The sequence below is a fragment of the Oncorhynchus mykiss genome, chromosome 21 (genome assembly GCF_013265735.2).
Source record: "Oncorhynchus mykiss isolate Arlee chromosome 21, USDA_OmykA_1.1, whole genome shotgun sequence".
NCBI classification, from domain to species: Eukaryota; Metazoa; Chordata; class Actinopteri; order Salmoniformes; family Salmonidae; genus Oncorhynchus; species Oncorhynchus mykiss.
The window spans coordinates 12,126,177-12,147,020 of NC_048585.1; the positions used below are offsets into that span (position 1 = coordinate 12,126,177).

General features: G+C 41.6%; 1 protein-coding gene across 3 annotated transcripts; it reads right to left on the reverse strand.

The window, feature by feature from the left end:
- Positions 1-810: 810 nt before the first annotated feature.
- LOC110500960 (twinfilin-1) lies at positions 811-19,180 on the reverse strand. Of its 3 annotated transcripts, XR_005038532.1 has the most exons (11): positions 19,059-19,180; positions 18,146-18,282; positions 15,459-15,536; positions 14,827-15,005; positions 13,964-14,059; positions 13,372-13,476; positions 6,156-6,281; positions 4,353-4,503; positions 4,043-4,164; positions 1,712-2,344; positions 811-1,620 (listed from the first exon to the last, which is right to left on the reverse strand). XR_005038532.1 is itself a non-coding variant. In XM_036956921.1 (10 exons), exons 1-10 carry the CDS (start codon positions 19,163-19,165, stop codon positions 2,180-2,182), a joined length of 1,266 nt encoding a protein of 421 aa, XP_036812816.1. In that variant the 5' UTR covers positions 19,166-19,180; the 3' UTR covers positions 811-2,179. The 3 variants fall into 3 exon arrangements, 2 of the variants coding, with proteins under 2 accessions (XP_036812816.1, XP_036812817.1); XM_036956921.1 differs by having other exon boundaries at positions 811-2,344; XM_036956922.1 differs by lacking the exons at positions 18,146-18,282; positions 19,059-19,180 and adding an exon at positions 16,459-16,614 and having other exon boundaries at positions 811-2,344.
- Between the last annotated feature and the right edge of the window lie 1,664 nt (positions 19,181-20,844).

Here is a 20,844-nt window from a genome sequence, read left to right on the forward strand (position 1 = left end):
GAGTGGGATTACAACGTGATGGGAAATGCAGATTTGGCCTACTATTTCCCCCCTTCACTGCCAACTCTATTCAGAGAGCAATGCTTTATTCAGTAAGCTCACACCTCTCAGTGGTCACTAGGCTTGCATAGTAGTTCTGATACTGCTACTAATAATATATCAGGCAAGAAACACATTAATGAATGTAATTTAAATATTTTTATTTATTTAATTTCCTTACACATTTTCATTCATAGAAAAAAAAACCCATTTGAGACATTACATAACATGATAGTTTCAAGGTACTAGGACTCCTTCAGAATGACATAATGTCATAGTAATCTAGTACAGCATGAACATGTCATAGTGGTTTGCCTGTTCATGGAATCAGTAGACAGATTCTCCATGACATTTGACCTGGGAATCACAGTCCCTTCCCTTCATTGTGGTTCTAATAAACATCACATACGTACACACATTGTCACGTGGGGAAAGACCTGCAGCATTGTGGTTGAAAAGCATTGCATATTATGTGGGATTAATATCACTGATGTGAAATGCACAAACGAGCAACCCTGATTGACAAACAGGTCTGCATCTGAAATGGCACCTGGGTCAAAAGTAGTGCACTATATATAGGGAATAGGGTGCCTATTCTGATGGGCTCTGGTCAAAAGTAGTCTACTATATTGGGAATAGGGTGCCTATTCTGATGGGCTCTGGTCAAAAGTAGTGCACTATATAGGGAATAGGGTGCCTATTCCGATGGGCTCTGGTCAAAAGTAGTGTACTATATAGGGAATAGGGTGCCTATTCTGATGGGCCCTGGTCAAAAGTAGTGTACTATATAGGGAATAGGGTACCTATTCTGATGGGCTCTGGTCAAAAGTAGTGCACTATATAGGGAATGGGGTGCCATTCCGGACGCACCCAGGCACTCTCTCTCTCACACAGACCGACAAACAGATAACGGTTGACATTCAACTGATTCAGGCTGTGACCTCTCAGTCGCAGAACACCACACACACATACAGTACATCACAGACCTAGAAAAATACTTTCTATAGGATTTTTCATTCTTCAGTAAAAGAACATGGAAAGAGAAATCCCTAACTAGATTTTGAACTGACATGTAATCATACAGTTGTTATGGACATGGTAGTGGTAGTACAAATTAGATGCATACAGTAAAATGTATACAAAAGCATTAGGCTTCTTAACATCCACAGACCCACACATGGCCTCTCTTCTCTCCCAAATCAAGCTTCTACGTCAGCATGGTCCTATTCATTAGGCACACCATAGCTAAACGTTTTCAAACATTTATCAACGGAAAGCGAAAACAAGCTATTCTTATTGGACAAGTCTAGGTGGTCCCTCTCTGTTTTCTCCATTTAGTGTCACATGAATAGGACCCAGCCCTCAACTCTGATCCTGAAGAGCTAGCGGTTGTGGAACAACATTCTCTATTGATTGACTTTACACAAGGCATTATAGAACTGCTACAACATTGTCGGCATTGAATCAGCACTAATAACAAGGTGAAGTGTTCAGATCAGTATCACATGCTCACCAGAAAAACCACAAGGTCTTTCATCTCACACACCTCCAGAACCTCTAGCTCTCCAGGACCTCCAGAACCTCTAGCTCTCCAGAACCTCTAGCTCTCCAGGACCTCCAGAACCAGGATTGGGAACCATATATCTTAAAAACACATCCAGCTCTCCAGAACCAAGATTAGGAACCATATATTTTAAAAACATTGTGAAATAATATGAGAAATAAAAAAACATTAGCTATAGCTCTAAAGGGAAATGTTCGCTCTCTCTCTCATCATCATGAAAACACAGCACCGACTGTCTGTCTAAATAACAAGCTACTAATGTAAGTTAGTTCACAGGTTTGAGTGTCATGGCTTATATTAGTGTGGTGGTCTGTGTGTGCATAGTTCATATAGTCTACAGGCTGGTTGTCTATGAGGTTAAAGGGCATTAGGAGGGATTCATGTCAATGGTCTATGTTCTACATGGAACCCTGTCCCCTATATAGTGCACTCCTTTTAACCAGAGCCCTATAGGCCCTAGTCAACAGTAGTGCACTATAAAGTGAATAGGGGGGCCATTTGGGAGTCAACCAGATAAAGGGTTCTTATATACTAAGTGGAATGTTCCATTGTGGACTAAAATGGAGGGGTGTTTTATTAGTCTTCTTCGCCATCCCCTGGTGGTCTAGTGATCCGGCGCCCTCCTTTCTTCCCCGCGGGGCCTTTAGGTTTGGGAAAGGCCTGCTTGTGTGCGTGCTGCTTAGGGTGGACCTCTTCGTACATGAATTCTGCGGTGAGCTCATCACCGTTATCAATCTCCAGCTAGGGGAGGGAATCAGAATGCATCAGTTAGTAGGGATACTTGTACTAATAGGAATACAATAAATCCCATCACTGAGGGGCAAACTAGACTTCCTCTATAAAAAATACATTGCAGCAAAAATCCAGTCTACGTTGGCATAATGTTACAGTATTTTCACAGGAGTGTTTTAAACTGTTGAAAGTCACCCTCTCATGTGACTCACTGCAGTGAACCTGAGTTGTATTAATTAGGTACCAAATAATATGGGTTAAAGCAGAACTAAAACCCCATGTATTTTTGGTCAGATGCTTATGTTTACGCAGTCTGTCCACGAGAGATCAGGTTCCAAATGAAAGAAAAACAAGACTGAAATGGATGGACTATCTCACTTAATATAATGTGAAGTGCATGTTTAAATGTTCTGTTGCAATACATTTAGCTACAGTGTGATATAATGAACATGACCCAGCTCTTACCTTTCTGACTATCTGGATGTGCAGGTTGTATAATGAACATGACCCAGCTCTTACCTTTCTGACTATCTGAATGTGCAGGTTGTATAATGAACATGACCCAGCTCTTACCTTTCTGACTATCTGAATGTGCAGGTTGTATAATGAACAAGACTCAGCTCTTACCTTTCTGACTATCTGGATGTGCAGGTTGTATAATGAACATGACCCAGCTCTTACCTTTCTGACTATCTGGATGTGCAGGTTGTATAATGAACAAGACTCAGCTCTTACCTTTTAGGCTATCTGGATGTGCAGGTTGTATAATGAACATGACCCAGCTCTTACCTTTTAGGCTATCTGGATGTGCAGGTTGTATAATGAACATGACCCAGCTCTTACCTTTTAGGCTATCTGGATGTGCAGGTTGTATAATGAACATGACCCAGCTCTTACCTTTTAGGCTATCTGGATGTGCAGGTTGTATAATGAACATGACCCAGCTCTTACCTTTTAGGCTATCTGGATGTGCAGGTTGTATAATGAACAAGACCCAGCTATTACCTTTTTGGCTATCTGGATGTGCAGGTTGTATAATGAACATGACCCAGCTCTTACCTTTTTGGCTATCTGGATGTGCAGGTTGTATAATGAACATGACCCAGCTCTTACCTTTCTGACTATCTGGATGTGCAGGTTGTATAATGAACATGACCCAGCTCTTACCTTTCTGACTATCTGGATGTGCAGGTTGTATAATGAACAAGACTCAGCTCTTACCTTTCTGACTATCTGGATGTGCAGGTTGTATAATGAACATGACCCAGCTTGTACCTTTTTGGCTATCTGGATGTGCAGGTTGTATAATGAACATGACCCAGCTCTTACCTTTTTGGCTATCTGGATGTGCAGGTTGTGTAATGAACATGACCCAGCTCTTACCTTTTAGGCTATCTGGATGTGCAGGTTGTATAATGAACATGACCCAGCTCTTACCTTTTAGGCTATCTGGATGTGCAGGTTGTATAATGAACATGACCCAGCTCTTACCTTTCTGACTATCTGGATGTGCAGGTTGTATAATGAACATGACCCAGCTCTTACCTTTCTGACTATCTGGATGTGCAGGTTGTATAATGAACAAGACCCAGCTTGTACCTTTTTGGCTATCTGGATGTGCAGGTTGTATAATGAACAAGACCCAGCTTGTACCTTTTTGGCTATCTGGATGTGCAGGTTGTATAATGAACAAGACCCAGCTTGTACCTTTTTGGCTATCTGGATGTGCAGGTTGCTCTCCACAGTATCGATGAGAGGGTTCTTACAGCTGGAGTAGAGCATCCTCTCTCTGATGCTACATTTATACCCCGGCATGGAGTAGATGAACACTGCAACACACACAGGAAACCACTTTAAAATACCACCTTATCACATTGTTATTACATTGAATTAACATAATACAATTATGAATAAGAGTAGATCAAGCTAAAAAAATGATTGTGTGGTATAATATCAACGTATTAAAAAAAAACATGCCGTAATATCTTCTCAGAATGTTTTAATGCGTTGTCTTTACCTGTAGACTCGAGGTAGTCTCCCTCGTGGGAATGCTTGTACAGGAAGAAGTGGTATCGGGCTGCATCCTTGGGGATCCTCTTGGGCAGATCCTTCAGTTCTGTAGGAGTGGTGCTGGACAGCTTGATACACTCATTCCTAAAATCAATCTCCTGTTGATACAGATGACGATGCATTTTTTCAAAAAACAATCCTCAATAAGCTCAATAAGCTAAACCATCCAATACAATAAGGCTTTGAGTTTCATGTTTCATGTAACATGGTGCCAGTTAGTTAGTTCGTGTTATAGCCATCACAGTGTAGTCTTCTATGGCAATTATATGGTATTGTTGAATCCAGAAACATGCTAGTCAGAGACACCTACTGCTAATGAAACAACACGGTGATTGTCCGTCTCTGTGCTCTAATAAAAGGAGGTGAGACTCCAGACAGTACTGACACGCACCAGCTGTACTTGTTGGTTCTATTCTCTCTTAACTGTTCCAGATACTGGATGGCGTCTCTCTACGATACTATACTTTCCTATATTATTTTATACTATGATGTATTATACTATATCATTCCATACTATATTATTCTATACTACACTATATTATTCTATACTATATCATTCTATATTATTCTATACTATGATGTACTATACTATTCTATATCATTCTATACTACATTCTATATAATTCTATACTATAATACACTATGGCGTACTATACTATTCTAGACTATACTATATTATTCTAGACTATGCTGTATTATTATATACTATGATGTACTATACTATATGTACTATACAATTCTATATCATTCTATTCTGTACTATATTATTTTATACAATACCATATCATTCTATACTATATTATTCTGTACTATATTATTCTAGACTATAATATATGATTATATACTATGATATATAATTATATACTATATTATTTAATACTACATTCTATACTATATTATTATATACCATATTATGATATACTATGACGTACTATACTATATAATCCTGTACTATATTATTCTAGACTATAGTATATTATTCTATACTATTAAATACTATATTATTCCATACTATACTATACAATTCTATACTATATTAATATATACTATATTATGATACACTATGACGTACTATTCTATATCATTCTATACTATATTATTCTAGACTATACTATATTATTCTACATTATATTATTATATACTATGATGTACTAAACTATATTATTCTATACTAGTATATAGTATTCTCTACTATAATATTCTATAATCTATTGTTCTATAATGGTGTACTATACTACATTATATCCTATATTATTCTATACTACTCTATGATGTACTATACTTTGATGCATTATACTATATTATTATAAACTATGATGTACTATACTATATTAGTAAATACTATATTATGATGTACTATACTATATTATTGTACACTATGATGTACTGTAATATATTATTATATACTATGATGTACTATATTATATTAGTATATACTATATTATGATGTACTATACTATATTATTATACACCAGGATGTACTGTAATATATTATTCAATACTATGATGTACTATACTATATACTATGATGTACTGCAATATATTATTCTATACTATGATGTACTATACTATACACTATGATGTACTATACTATATACTATGATGTACTATATTAGTATATACTATATTATGATGTACTATACTATATTATTGTACATTATGATGTACTGTAATATATTATTCTATACTTTATGTATGATACTATAGACTATGATGTACTATACTATATACTATGATGTACTATACTCACCAGCTGTACGTAGTTGATCTTCTTCTCTCTGAACTGTTCCAGAGCTTGGATGGCGTCTCGCTGCATAGGGAAGGCCACGCCCGTCAGAGTCTGTTGCTTAGTGTCCACACTGATGTCGGTCTGTACCTGGACGGACGGACACACATGGTCACTTGGTGTTGTTTTAACTAAATCACCAGGCTTTCTTTCTGAGAAGGGCCTAGGCCCAGACTAATGGTCTGGAACTAAAATTACACAACAACAAAAACAGTCATTAGGTGTCACACACACTAAGACAACCCCAACATTGGTCACCAGGCCGTGGTTTGAGAAGGGCCCGGGCTAGTCTAGACACACTACTACAACAGGAAGTCTATCCTTACCCCAATGTTGTGTTTGTGTCACCAATAATTTGCAAAAGATAAACAGAAAGATACATTCGTAAAAAGGCACAAAAAAAACATATTTAACTTGGGGGAAGAAAAGGAATTGATAAAGCTTGTGGTAACATTTAAAGTCTTACATGGAACAAAACGATCTCAATGTGATATGAGATAAATAAACTGTTCTGAATAATATATCCAATAATAATAATATAATGATAATAATATCATAATGATCATTTTATCCAATATAATATCCCATAGAAATAATAATAATTGAATAACATCAGTATGTAAAAGGTCTGCACTGACCTGTCATGTGTTAGTACAGCCCTCATAACATTCACACTCCTGACATGCCATGTTCGGCTTGACTGAATGAGATTACCACTGACCTGTCATGTGTTAGTACAGCCCTCATAACATTCACACTCCTGACATGCCATGTTCGGCTTGACTGAATGAGATTACCACTGACCTGTCATGTGTTACTACAGCCCTCATAACATTCACACTCCTGACATGCCATGTTCGGCTTGACTGAATGAGATTACCACTGACCTGTCATGTGTTAGTACAGCCCTCATAACATTCACACTCCTGACATGCCATGTTCGGCTTGACTGAATGAGATTGCCACTGACCTGTCATGTGTTACTACAGCCCTCATAACATTCACACTCCTGACATGCCATGTTCGGCTTGACTGAATGAGATTACCACTGACCTGTCATGTGTTAGTACAGCCCTCATAACATTCACACTCCTGACATGCCATGTTCGGCTTGACTGAATGAGATTACCACTGACCTGTCATGTGTTAGTACAGCCCTCATAACATTCACACTCCTGACATGCCATGTTCGGCTTGACTGAATGAGATTACCACTGACCTGTCATGTGTTAGTACAGCCCTCATAACATTCACACTCCTGACATGCCATGTTCGGCTTGACTGAATGAGATTACCACTGACCTGTCATGTGTTAGTACAGCCCTCATAACATTCACACTCCTGACATGCCATGTTCGGCTTGACTGAATGAGATTGCCACTGACCTGTCATGTGTTAGTACAGCCCTCATAACATTCACACTCCTGACATGCCATGTTCGGCTTGACTGAATGAGATTACCACTGACCTGTCATGTGTTAGTACAGCCCTCATAACATTCACACTCCTGACATGCCATGTTCGGCTTGACTGAATGAGATTACCACTGACCTGTCATGTGTTAGTACAGCCCTCATAACATTCACACTCCTGACATGCCATGTTCGGCTTGACTGAATGAGATTACCACTGACCTGTCATGTGTTAGTACAGCCCTCATAACATTCACACTCCTGACATGCCATGTTCGGCTTGACTGAATGAGATTACCACTGACCTGTCATGTGTTAGTACAGCCCTCATAACATTCACACTCCTGACATGCCATGTTCGGCTTGACTGAATGAGATTACCACTGACCTGTCATGTGTTAGTACAGCCCTCATAACATTCACACTCCTGACATGCCATGTTCGGCTTGACTGAATGAGATTGCCACTGACCTGTCATGTGTTAGTACAGCCCTCATAACATTCACACTCCTGACATGCCATGTTCGGCTTGACTGAATGAGATTACCACTGACCTGTCATGTGTTAGTACAGCCCTCATAACATTCACACTCCTGACATGCCATGTTCGGCTTGACTGAATGAGATTACCACTGACCTGTCATGTGTTAGTACAGCCCTCATAACATTCACACTCCTGACATGCCATGTTCGGCTTGACTGAATGAGATTACCACTGACCTGTCATGTGTTAGTACAGCCCTCATAACATTCACACTCCTGACATGCCACGTTCGGCTTGACTGAATGAGATTACCACTGACCTGTCATGTGTTAGTACAGCCCTCATAACATTCACACTCCTGACATGCCATGTTCGGCTTGACTGAATGAGATTACCACTGACCTGTCATGTGTTACTACAGCCCTCATAACATTCACACTCCTGACATGCCATGTTCGGCTTGACTGAATGAGATTACCACTGACCTGTCATGTGTTAGTACAGCCCTCATAACATTCACACTCCTGACATGCCATGTTCGGCTTGACTGAATGAGATTACCACTGACCTGTCATGTGTTACTACAGCCCTCATAACATTCACACTCCTGACATGCCATGTTCGGCTTGACTGAATGAGATTACCACTGACCTGTCATGTGTTAGTACAGCCCTCATAACATTCACACTCCTGACATGCCATGTTCGGCTTGACTGAATGAGATTACCACTGACCTGTCATGTGTTAGTACAGCCCTCATAACATTCACACTCCTGACATGCCATGTTCGGCTTGACTGAATGAGATTACCACTGACCTGTCATGTGTTAGTACAGCCCTCATAACATTCACACTCCTGACATGCCACGTTCGGCTTGACTGAATGAGATTACCACTGACCTGTCATGTGTTAGTACAGCCCTCATAACATTCACACTCCTGACATGCCATGTTCGGCTTGACTGAATGAGATTACCACTGACCTGTCATGTGTTACTACAGCCCTCATAACATTCACACTCCTGACATGCCATGTTCGGCTTGACTGAATGAGATTACCACTGACCTGTCATGTGTTAGTACAGCCCTCATAACATTCACACTCCTGACATGCCATGTTCGGCTTGACTGAATGAGATTACCACTGACCTGTCATGTGTTACTACAGCCCTCATAACATTCACACTCCTGACATGCCATGTTCGGCTTGACTGAATGAGATTACCACTGACCTGTCATGTGTTAGTACAGCCCTCATAACATTCACACTCCTGACATGCCATGTTCGGCTTGACTGAATGAGATTACCACTGACCTGTCATGTGTTACTACAGCCCTCATAACATTCACACTCCTGACATGCCATGTTCGGCTTGACTGAATGAGATTACCACTGACCTGTCATGTGTTACTACAGCCCTCATAACATTCACACTCCTGACATGCCATGTTCGGCTTGACTGAATGAGATTACCACTGACCTGTCATGTGTTACTACAGCCCTCATAACATTCACACTCCTGACATGCCATGTTCGGCTTGACTGAATGAGATTACCACTGACCTGTCATGTGTTAGTACAGCCCTCATAACATTCACACTCCTGACATGCCATGTTCGGCTTGACTGAATGAGATTACCACTGACCTGTCATGTGTTAGTACAGCCCTCATAACATTCACACTCCTGACATGCCATGTTCGGCTTGACTGAATGAGATTACCACTGACCTGTCATGTGTTACTACAGCCCTCATAACATTCACACTCCTGACATGCCATGTTCGGCTTGACTGAATGAGATTACCACTGACCTGTCATGTGTTAGTACAGCCCTCATAACATTCACACTCCTGACATGCCATGTTCGGCTTGACTGAATGAGATTACCACTGACCTGATAATCTCTTGTACCTAAAGGATTGGGCTGCTGTTTTTTCATCCATCTACTTAATACAAGGAACGGGTCTCTCAGCAAATGAATAATAAATATCAGAAAGCCTCTTTACTCGCATGTAGATTAGTGGATAATCATCTTGCCCACACAGCTGGGATCTCAATATAAACCTTCCCAGTTGGTTGAGGCTACTGTATTTGTGAGGGTGGCTCTATGAAATAGGCCTATAGGGCAGATGAAGAATGACCCTGTCCTTTTATGGAGTCATGAGGGTGTATACACATCAAGCAATATAGTCCACAGATACCCTGGATTCCACATGTTGTTACGTTACAGATTTCTGTAACATCAATGTACTATACACACAATACCCCATAATGACAAAGCATAAATGTGTTAGTACTTTGTTGAAGCACCTTTGTCAGCGATTACAGCAGAGTCTTCTTGGGTATGATGCTACAAGCTTGGCACACACGTATTTGGGGAGTTTCTCCCATTCTCCTCTGCAGATTCTTTCAAGCTCTGTCAGGTTGGATGGGGAGCCTTTCTGCACAGCTATTTTCAGGTCTCTCCAGAGATGTTCAATCGGGTTCAAGTCCGGGCTCTGGCTTGGCCACTCAAGGACATTCAGATACTTTTCCCTGCCACTCCTGCATCGTCTTGGCTGTGTGCGTAGGGTTGTTGTGCTGTTGGATGGTAAACCTTCACCCCAGTCTGAGGTCCTGAGGACTTTAGAGCAGATTTTTCAAGGATCTCTCTATGCTTTGCTCCATTCATCTTTGCCTCGATCCTGACTAATCTCCCAGTCCCTGCCGCTGAAAAACATCCCCACAGGATGATGCTGCCACAACCATGCTTCACCGTAGGGATGGTGCCAGGTTTCCTACAGACACAATCCTGTCTCGGAGCTCTACGGACAATTCCTTCGACCTCATGGCTTGGTTTTTGCTCTGACATGTACTGTCAACTGTGGGCCCTTATATAGACAGGTGTGTGCCTTTTCAAATAATGTCCAATCAATTGAATTTACCACAGGTGGACTCCAATCAAGTTGTAGAAACTTCTCAAGGATGATTAATGGAAACAGGATGCAGCCGAGCTCAATTTGAAGTCTCAAGCAAAGTGTCTGAATACTTATGTAAATAAGGTATTTCTGTACTTATTTTTAATACATCTGACAATAAAAAATAATAAAAAAACTTTATCAATTTGTCATTATGGACTATTGTGTGTAGATTACAGACTTTAAAAAAACATTTTTTATACATTTTAGAATAAGGCAGGGTGTGAACACTTTCCGATGGCACTGTAGGTATATTGGCACAGGTAGCTCCACTCCACTCCACCGACACAGGTAGCTCCACTCCACTCCACCGACACAGGTAGCTCCACACCACTCCACCGACACAGGTAGCTACACTCCACCGACACCGGAAGCTACACTCCACCGACACCGGAAGCTACACTCCACCGACACCGGAAGCTACACTCCACCGACACCGGAAGCTACACTCCACCGACACCGGAAGCTACACTCCACCGACACAGGAAGCTACACTCCACCGACACAGGAAGCTACACTCCACCGACACCGGAAGCTACACTCCACCGACACCGGAAGCTACACTCCACCGACACCGGAAGCTACACTCCACCGACACAGGAAGCTACACTCCACCGACACAGGAAGCTACACTCCACCGACACAGGAAGCTACACTCCACCGACACCGGAAGCTACACTCCACCGACACCGGAAGCTACACTCCACCGACACCGGAAGCTACACTCCACCGACACCGGAAGCTACACTCCACCGACACCGGAAGCTACACTCCACCGACACAGGAAGCTACACTCCACCGACACAGGAAGCTACACTCCACCGACACCGGAAGCTACACTCCACTGACACAGGAAGCTACACTCCACTGACACAGGAAGCTACACTCCACTGACACAGGAAGCTACACTCCACTGACACAGGAAGCTACACTCCACTGACACAGGAAGCTACACTCCACTGATATAGGAAGCTACACTCCACTGATATAGGAAGCTACATTCTTAGAAAAAAGGGTTCCAAAAGGGTTCTTTGGCTGTCCCCACAGGATAACCTTTTTTGGTTCCAGGCAGAACCCTATGTGAAAAGGGTTTTACATAGAACCCCAAAGAGTTCTACCTGGAACCAAAAGGGTTCTACCTGGAATTAAAAAGGTTTCTTCAAATAGTTGTCATATTTAATACAATTCTAATTTATTTTGTATAATATTGAGACAGCAGAAGAACCCTTTTAGGTTCCAGATACACTCTCAGAAAAAAAGGTGCTATGTGTTTTTGGTGAAGTAAATTCACATGATATTTTTACTATGCTTTACAGTGTGAATGTTTAGTTGGGAACGATAAACCTTTTAGTATGAAATCTGATGGGTATACAGAGATGAATAAATAAACCAAATGGACCGGCAGAGAGGAGTTATCTGGTCTAGTCTCCTCCAGCCTACAGGGACAACCCATATCAACCTGCTGAGATGATTTGTTTCAGGGAGTAGTGGAGTGTGTGTGGGTGGGACTGGGGGGGGACTGGGGGTTGGTCCTTCTATTCTTGTGGGGACCGAAAATCCCCAAAAGACCCCACAAGGATAGTAGAACAAGGAAAATTCTCCCTCGTCGGGACATTTCCCACATCCCCATGAGGACAAAGGCTATTTTAACCCTAGGGGTTAGGTTTAGGGTTGCAATTAAGGTTAGGTTAAGAGGTTGGTGGTTAGATTTAGGAGCTAGGTTCAGGGTTACGGTTCAGGTTTCAGGTTAATTGTTGGCCCCCCACGAGGAAAGAAGATCAAAACGTGTGTGTGTGTGACATCATCACACCGATATAAATAGAAAAATGCCTCATAGTATTATTATGAATGCATGCAGCCAGGGGGATCTGGGGCAGAAGTCAGGCTTTTTAGTGTAGCGTGTAAACATCTTTCCACTTCATTGATCTGTTATTGATTGCCTGCTGTGAATTGCTCGATGCCTCTCTCCACTAAAGCCTAATACATTTTTTAAAAATCCAAACGTGCTAGCTGCAAAGTCCTTTGTTGTGGAAATTATTTTGTGTGTGTGTGTGTGTAAACTCTTAGAAAAAAGGGTTCCAAAAGGGTTATTTGGCTGTCCTCATAGGAGAACCCTTTTTGGTTCCAGATAGAACCATTTTTGGTTTCATGAAGAACCCTCTTTGAAAAGGGCTCTACAAGGAATCTAAAAGGGTTCTACTTGGAACCAAAAAGGGTTCTTCAAAGTGGTCTCCTATGGGGACAGCGAAGAACCCTTTTAGGTTCTAGATAGCACCTTTTTTCCTAAGAGTGTATGTACATCTGTGTGTGTGTGTGTCTCTCTACCTCGCTCAGTTTGATCTGCCTCAGCTCCTCCTCAGCAGCAGTCAGTGGTTGTGGAGCAGCCTGTGCTATCAGGTACTTCCTGTACCCACTCAGAGACACATCATCCTGGGGAGAGAGAGGACCGTGAGAGAGGTGGACTGGAGCTCAGGGTTCGCATTTAGAGTAGCAGTGCTTATATAGGATCCTCTCTTCACTCCCTCCCCCCAAAGCTGCAAAGAGTGAAGTGAATGTATTAAATCACTTCCTTGTTGTTAAATGACCCCACAGCTCTCCAAGGCATAGATAATATTAATAATTAAAAGAAAGTAAAAAATAGCATTTTCTCAAAAAGCTATCTACTCTATTTTTTGTGTGGTGTTTAATTATTTAAATTGGTTCCTTTTTGTTGTCCTTAAAGGATTCTATTATGTTTTGCGTTGGATAATTTGTCATGAGGGAATGAGGGACAGCATAAACATGTCATGATGTCATCTAGCGACAAATGGCGCAACCAACAGCGACTTTCCTTGAAACGTTATTGCCAAAACTGCAAGCCCACTAGGGCCAATAAGCCAGAAAATAATGAGGAGTTTCTTCAGAGTCGTCAACATACCTCCACTGTGCCAAATATTTCATCTTTAATGTGTCCACCCCCAAACTCCTTCTTCAGTGTAGCTCTTGTAGCAGCATACAACATCTTCTGTCTAACCTATAGAAGTGGGAGGAATTCATGTTTTTAGTACTGCACTAACAGCTAAATATGACTGTAGGTGGCAATCTAAACAAGAACACAATGCTATTTCATACAGACATCTCAGAAACATCAACCATTTTGGCTGTTACATTGAGGTTTGGGATGGAAGCCAGGTTCATGCTTCCTGCAAGCTAACATTAGAATTGCAAATATGCTAGTTTAGCACAACAATAAGCTAGCCTTTTTGCTCAACAGTCTCTTCAAAATGTTGGCATTAGCTAAGCATAAATAAACACTTTTTTCAAAGGGGGGCAGCTTTTGACATACTTATATGAACCATAAGAGGATTTTCCTTCATCTAAAAACCTGTTTAAAGTCAACAGTTCTCTCACCCAGTGGTAAGGGTTCCTCCTCTATAGTTAGACAACCACAGACCAGATGTGTGTTTGAAAGCAGCACTGTGTGTGGCCTGTTACATTCTCCCTGTTGTGCTTTACCTGTAGTGAGGACTAGACTGTGGGTTCATAGTTCTCTAAATAGAGTCTTATTGTAGACAGTATTCTGGCTTATTAGACTATGGAATAAACAGAGAGACTTTTAAATGCCATTAACAGTTGTGTTAAGAAGGTGAAACAGTAGTTTAAGTGAAGTAGAAACTGTCATGTCTATGGCATTCCAGAGGTAGTCTTGACTAACAACAAAACAAGAAGAGAATTTGCTCCCAACCAATATATTGATGAATGAACAAAGTCAGAAAGAAACCGATAAACATATCAACATACAGGTGAGCGGTCAGGTGACCAGGCCAGGAAGATCCACTCATATCCCTGGTTGTTAGTAGAGTCCAGCCTGTACAGGAGATAGGAGGGCATGTCCTCCTGTAGGAGAGGCAGCACATAGGCATCATACTCCTGGTCCCACTTCTTAGACGCATGCTTGGTGCCTCCCAGCACCAGAGTCTCTGGAATAACAACAAGGAGGGACATGGTGGATTTATTACAGTGATATACAATATGTAACTATGGGAACAGGTACATATCAACATCAATTCTGTTCTGTCTTTTCAGGTAAGATATACAGTATCTGAGATTGCAGTGCAGTAAAGGCAACCAACCAACAGATATCTTACAAATTACATGAAGTGTAATAACTAATACAGTACAATACAATAAAGCACACTGCAATACAGTACAAGACAGTGCAATACAATTCAGTACAATACAATCTACTTTTCAGATCACAGTATGTCTTCAACATCACAGTAAATATAACCAGTTGTAACCAATCAACAAACTACTGAACTTATCTTTTTACCCATTGATCATGTTGGCATACAGCGATGGGTAGGACTCATCTCTGATCAATAGGTGTGATTGAGTTGATCAGCTGTAGGCTAGGCAGGCTACATACTCACCCATCTCAATGACGACCTTCAGCAGGCGATAGGCTCCGTTCCTCGCCTTAGCAAAGATGTCTTTCACTTCCTCCGCAGCTGTGAAGTCAAAGCAAGCAGTCACCTTTTTATACACACACATTGGCTATTCATACAGCAGGGACATTCAGGGAACACAAGCATGGGGAATAGCCTATTACCTAACAGTCAAGTGTGGAATATACTGGTCAAATGAATTATGGATTGGTGTGTTTATCAAAAAAAGGTTTCAAGAAAAGATTAGTACAGGCAGCTGATCTATCTTGGGTCATTGACTATAGTATAGAGACAGAGAATGAACGTCAAGTATTCAAGACGCATAAGAGCAAAACCAAAAACAGCAATGACTTCAATGTACCGTAATTGTATCACACTTTGTCGTGCCATGATAAATAAAGATAGCTCTGATAGCCTACTGGCCAAAATAGGTGACCCACATTTTACTAGACAGTCAGTTGTTACATAAAAATCGACACAGTTGCATCAAACGTTATCTCATCCCCAAAACGAACAAACGTCAAAAGGGCAACAGTAATCTTGGCCATAAATGTCACCCAGATTAACTTTAGGCATTTGATGAATGGGCGGCTTGTTCCCTAGTAAAAGACCTTTGACACGCGTTACAGACCAGAGCCTGCTGCAGCAGCACGGGGCTTGATGACAAAACTGCTAGTGTTTATGCGGCGTAACAATCTCAGTTGAATCGCAGCAGCGCGACCATATTAGTACAACGCATCGCTGAATACACTTGTCATAGATTCTTCTCATTCGCCCAGTGCACCGTGAAGCCCGAAGCAACTTCCACAGAGCAGAAAGCACTGCTTATTCTCGCTGATGATGCAGAACGACACACATACAACATGATCAATTTCCCTATGACTTTAATCCTTTTAAATCAAATCTGTCATGGACGACGATTGCATCGTATATTCCGTTGTGGTTTCAACAGCTGGAGACAATAAGCAGAAATGTGCGTATTTACCTTGTATGCCCGTTTGATGGGACATTATGTCTGTCTGCTTTGCTTTGGGTCGCCGGGCCGGTAGATGACTGAAGGGAAAGAACAAGGAAGAAGAAACCGAACTACAGTAACTTGACCTGCCTCTAGCTGTGATGTCATCACGCAGCAGCAACTGTATCATGTGACGATGGAGCAATAACGCGCACGTAGTTGATAAGTTCCAATGTTGAATACTACTACTGTGTTATCATTATTATTATTATTACTAGGTCTCTCTATGATACAGTGTTTTTCAATCATTCATTTTTGGTTATGATGAGGAGGAGAATGTGTACAATTGAACTGATTGTTACACTTTCACAGAGCACCAAACACACCAAGACAGTTGTGAAGAGAGCACGACAAAGCCTATTCCCCCTCAGGAAACTAAAAAGATGTGGCTGCCTTGTACGGCAACTGCTCAGCCTACAACCGCAAGGCACTACAGAAGGTAGTGCGTACGGCCCAGTACATCACTGGGGTTAAGCTGCCTGCCATCCAGGACCTCTACACCAGGCGGTGTCAGAGGACGGCCCTAAAAAATTGTCAAAGACCGCAGCCACCCCAGTTATAGACTGTTCTCTCTACTACCGCATGGCAAGCGGTACCGGAGCGCCAAGTCTAGGACAAAAAGGCTTCTCAACAGTTTTTACCCCCAAGCCATAAGACTCCTGAACAAGTAATCAAATGGCTACCTGGACTATTTGCATTGTCCCCCCAACCCCCCTCCCCAACCCCTCTTTTACGCTGCCTCTACTCTCTGTTTTTCATATATGGACAGACTACCTCAATTAGCCTGACTAACCGGTGCCGCCGCACATTGGCCACCCTGACTATCTGCATTGTGTCCCTCCACCCACCACCTGCCAACCCCTCTTTTACGCTACTGCTACTCTCTGTTCATCATATATACATAGTCACTTTAACCATATCTACATGTACATACTACCTCAATCAGCCCGATTAACTGGTGCCTGTACATAGCCTTGCTACTGTATATAGCCTTGCTACTGTATATAGCCTCTCTACTGTATATAGCCTCTACTGTATATAGCCTCTACTGTATATAGCCTCTCTACTGTTAATAGCCTCGCTACTGTATATAGCCTTGCTACTGTATATAGCCTCGCTACTGTTATTTTCAAATGTCTTTTTACTGTTGTTTTATTTCTTTACTTATCTATTGTTCACCTAATACCTATTTTTTACTTAAAAATCGCACTGTTGGTTAGGGCCTGTAAGTAAGCATTTCACTGTAAGGTCTACTACACCTGTTGTATTCGGCACACAGGTGACAAATACACTTTGATTTGTTATACAAATCAAATCCATTACTATTACTATTGGACAGATGAATAATTGTCATTCAACAAATAGGTCACAACAACAACTATCTCATTGTAATATCTGAATTGTATCCTATCTATCCAGTATAACACTGCTCAATACCAATACACCATGAATACTGCAATAGGCCTTCAACCCCTCAAAGGATTTACATTTTCTCATACTGTCAGAAGAGCTACAGCTCCTAGGAGTTTTACACCACAGATTCCAACTAAACCGTTGGGTGTTGCCACGTTTTCCTCAGCAGCTACTAATCTAGTGGACCTGCTCAGATTCTACCATGTCATTGGATTCATAGCAGTCGTGTGGTTTGAAGCTTTACCTCCACACACTCCTCTTGTAGTCCTGGATCCACAGAGGCAGAGCAGGGTCATTTTAACCCCAGGGAAGGAGTGCTCAGGGTGGGGCACCTCCACCACACCCTGCCCCAGAGGGAGACCTGCTATTACTGCTGATCTCCTGAAGGCAGAAGGACAGAGTGTAGTGCAGTCACAGTCATGTAAATGGGTTAGACTCATAGACAAATATATTCAAACTACTATAGATAAGATCTGATGGTTTGGCAACGGTAGACTGTGTATTAACAATGACAGGCACTTCATTGTTTGGTTGTTCTCTTTGATTAGTGTGGCCGGGAGAAATCTGTTTTCATACCTACTGATAATATAGCCTGAAACGAAATATTTCAGTCTATTAAACACAAAAACAACTTTTTAGGTGAGAGTTTTGGCAGCTATAATCTCCCCTACAGTACCCAGTTGTCCCTGTCATACCTCATGTTGGTGTTTCAACTCCAACACTACTATGTCCACCACCATACAGTACAGTCAGAGTTTTGAATAGTCCTTTCAAAAATGTCAGTTCACTCCTAATCAGAATATGCTTTAGATTCAGAACAATTCATTTTGTGATTCAGAAGGAATGGTTTCAACAGAAATTGTGAATGGGAATCATAAACAGACCAGTGTACTCAGTGGATGTACACGGTAAGCCTCTTACAGTGGATGTGTCTGCATGTCCACTATATGTGAGTGTCCCAGATGGCACCCTATTCACTTTATAGTGGACTACTTTAGATCAAAAGTAGTGCACTATATAGGGAATAGGGTGCCATTTGGGATATAGCCATTTAGCCATCATTATGTCTCTCGGTCTATTACAGTAGTAGTTGATGTTAAATTACTGTACAAATCAAAACAGTAGTATCTAAGCATAGCCTTTAAAGTCAACTGTACCTCACGTAAAGCGATAGCAGTGCAGTCATAGGTTGTGGAGTTGCTGCCAACTTAGGCAGGACAATGGGCGGGTTCGAGAGGATCACTTTTATCAAGTCAGTGACCATCGTTGGTCACCGCCTTTCAAAGTGTGTTGCATTATGGTTACATTGTACGACTTGTTGACTTCATGAACTTTACAAAAATCATGTGATCAAAGGTCATGCAGTTTTTGATGAAGTCGTCTTTAGGTCTCTGCAGTTGCTTTCATGAGTCTCTAGAGATTTTCTATAGGCATCCTCTCTCGCCTCATAAAAACATTGGCTATATAATAATAAGTCTGGCAACACAGAAGATTGGCAAACATATAGAAAATTGAGAAATATCGTAACTAAACTTAACAAAAATAAACTATACTATGGAACACATATACATGATTTAAAGAACGATAGTAAAAAGCTCTGGAGTACCTTAAATCAAATTCTAGGCAGAAAAGCTCATTCAGCTCCACCCTTGTTTAGGGCTGATGACTCATTCAGCTCCACCCTTGATTAGGGCTGATGACTCATTCAGCTCCACCCTTGATTAGGGCTGATGACTCATTCAGCTCCACCCTTGATTAGGGCTGATGACTCATTCAGCTCCACCCTTGATTAGGGCTGATAACTCATTCAGCTCCACCCTTGATTAGGGCTGATGACTCATTCAGCTCCACCCTTGATTAGGGCTGATGACTCGTTCAGCTCCACCCTTGATTAGGGCTGATGACTCATTCAGCTCCACCCTTGATTAGGGCTGATGACTCATTCAGCTCCACCCTTGATTAGGGCTGATGACTCATTCAGCTCCACCCTTGATTAGGGCTGATGACTCGTTCAGCTCCACCCTTGATTAGGGCTGATGACTCATTCAGCTCCACCCTTGATTAGGGCTGATGACTCATTCAGCTCCACCCTTGATTAGGGCTGATGACTCATTCAGCTCCACCCTTGATTAGGGCTGATGACTCATTCAGCTCCACCCTTGATTAGGGCTGATGACTCATTCAGCTCCACCCTTGATTAGGGCTGATGACTCATTCAGCTCCACCCTTGATTAGGGCTGATGACTCATTCAGCTCCACCCTTGATTAGGGCTGATGACTCATTCATAACAAACCCTTTGATATTGCCAACCACTTTTGTTTTTGTTGACAAGATTAGCAAACAACAAATGCTGAGCCTTTATATTGATGCATAACTGTAACGGTCTTCTTCCTGGGAAGGAGAGGAGGACCAAAATGCACCGTAGTTCGTGATCAACATGTTTAATGAAAGACGATAACGTGAACACTACACAAATACAAAATACAAAAGAACGTGACAATAACGGACCAAATAATGAATGACAAGCACTGTGGCTTAGGATTCTGCAAAGTTAGTGTGGAAGAGGTGAAACAATTATTGCTATCTATAAATAAGGACAAACCACCTGGAACCGACAACCGGGATGATAAATGACTGAGGTTGGTAGCGGAATACGTTGCGACTCCTATTTGCCACATCTTCAATCTAAGCCTAGAAGACAGAGTGTGCCGTCAGGCCTGGAGGGAGGTAGAGGTCCTTCCACTGCCCAAAAATAGCAAAGCACCTGTTAATGGTTCAAACAGAAGACCGATCAGCCTGTTACCTCTGCTTAGCAAACCTTTTGAAAAAATTGTGTTCGATCAAATACAATGTTATTTTACGGAAAACAAATGAACAACAGACTTTCAGCATGATTATAGGGAAGAGCACTCATCACGCTCGGCACTGAAACAAATGAACAA

Excerpts from the sequence above, each read along its gene's own strand:
- LOC110500960 (XM_036956921.1), bottom strand. The coding sequence starts at position 19,165 with ATGGTCACTGACTTGATAAAAGTGATCCTCTCGAACCCGCCCATTGTC. Across the intron at positions 4,504-6,155 it reads AGATCAACTACGTACAGCTG|GAGATTGATTTTAGGAATGA; the intron begins GTGAGTATAGTA and ends CTGTATCAACAG. Across the intron at positions 4,165-4,352 it reads AGACTACCTCGAGTCTACAG|TGTTCATCTACTCCATGCCG; the intron begins GTAAAGACAACG and ends TGTGTGTTGCAG.